The sequence below is a fragment of the Glossina fuscipes genome, unplaced genomic scaffold, assembly GCF_014805625.2.
Source record: "Glossina fuscipes isolate IAEA_lab_2018 unplaced genomic scaffold, Yale_Gfus_2 26, whole genome shotgun sequence".
NCBI lineage: Eukaryota > Metazoa > Arthropoda > Insecta > Diptera > Glossinidae > Glossina > Glossina fuscipes.
In genome coordinates this window covers 2,943,190-2,944,916 of record NW_023998421.1, presented here as the reverse complement: position 1 = coordinate 2,944,916, position 1,727 = coordinate 2,943,190, and the positions used below count along the sequence as shown (strand labels likewise).

The window sequence follows — 1,727 nt, the reverse complement described above, 5'->3', positions numbered from 1 at the left end:
TAGCTAGCTCCATTCTAGAAATAGAAAAGTCTTTTCACCTAAAGGCGCTGCTTATTTGCGCACATACGTGCAAGGATTTGTTTGCCGAAACATTACTTGCAATGTGTATTCCCAAAGATCTACCCAAACACAAACTTCGGAGTATTTTATTGTTTTGAAAACGGCAGAAGCCATACCACTGAGATTATTGCAACTCCATAGTAATGCTGTAGTTCATAAGCGAATGATCGAAATGAATATAATTTTGTTATATGTTAGACACTCTCTATCGCAGGCGATTATTAACCGATGTATAATTTAATAATAATATTTTTCAACTTAGCTATATCAGAACTGTGCACAGAACGTAGTTCTATTTGCGTGAACGATTTTTTAGTTTTATTAGTAGGACATTAGCATTATATTATTATATTAGTAGAATATTCAAATTGAAATGTAGAAGCAAATAGACAAAGAAGAATAACTTTTATATAAAGTTTACGTCTAGACTTTAATTATTTCACATGGAGCTTCGCCACAAAGAGAGTCAGGTCGCGGTTGGTTGTTTTCATCATATGCTTCAAAAATTCCTACAATTTTATATCGTCCCTCCATATTGATGCCTTGCACGTCTTCAAAATTAAAGTGTACTAGAAATGGTTCGTAACGATGTCTTAGCTGAATATTAAATATAACAGATGTATATATTTTTATTATATATATGAAAAAGCTTAGTGCGATTGGCAAAACGTACACCTTTGCTAGGGCACAGAATTTCATCCGTAATTACATGTCTGGTCCAATATATATATACGGCAGAGCTAGGGTCCTTCATCTTTTTGCATAAATCGTTTATTATTACTGTAAAAGGCGTTATTTGCCATGTACCACGTACAAATTTCATCAGCTCAAGGTGTAGCTATAAAAAGTTAATGACAAACTTTTTCATATTACTTGCAAAAATTTTAATTGAATCATCTTTATCCATATGTTAAAATTTATATTTATGTAAATAGATAGTACGCCAGATACATTGTATCTCAAATGTTACATCTGTTATCTTTTTTTTTTCGTCAATTGGAAGCCTTCTTAATTTTTCGTAAAGAACGGAGAGACCATTAAAACTAATCGAACATCAAATGAGCTTCATTTACATAGATGATAAAATGAATAAATAAAATAATATATATATAAAAATTTTCGAAAGATATTGCGTAGATGAACAGGGACATGTCTTAGAAACTCTTGCAAAACGCACTACAAGAATATTTACCGTTATACGATCCGTTTGCTGTATATCCCAAAGAAGTTCAGCTGAACCACTTACATGCAAGCCTTCATCATTGTAAGTAATATCCAGGCCACTAATGTCTATGGCGTCAGTGATTTGACGCATTCTTGGTCGGTTAAGACAATTCCAAAATATATCGGGATCATCGAAAATTAAACGGTAAAGAGTTTTAGCAGGTTGCACAGTTATCAATATAGATATAAATATAACTGCCGGCCGGTAAAAAGAATGCATTTTGTTATGCTTGAACTGAAAAAATATTTGCTAATAAATGCTATTGTAAGGTTCGTGTATTTATTAACTCCTATTGTCTAGATCCTAAATTGATAAATCTCGCTGAAACCGTATAAAATTAACATATGTCATGCAATCGCACGCCATGTCATCTGTAATAGGTTGTAGCAGCATTATTAAATGCAAATAATCAAATAATAAAGATCAGAGAGCACTTTCCCTA

General features: G+C 32.3%; 1 protein-coding gene across 1 annotated transcript; it reads right to left on the bottom strand.

The window, feature by feature from the left end:
- Nucleotides 1-483: 483 nt before the first annotated feature.
- On the bottom strand, nucleotides 484-1,504 carry LOC119635420. The gene is made up of 2 exons (XM_038030227.1): nucleotides 1,253-1,504; nucleotides 484-657 (listed from the first exon to the last, which is right to left on the bottom strand). The coding sequence occupies exons 1-2, from the start codon at nucleotides 1,502-1,504 to the stop codon at nucleotides 484-486; spliced, it is 426 nt and encodes a 141-aa protein (XP_037886155.1).
- Between the last annotated feature and the right edge of the window lie 223 nt (nucleotides 1,505-1,727).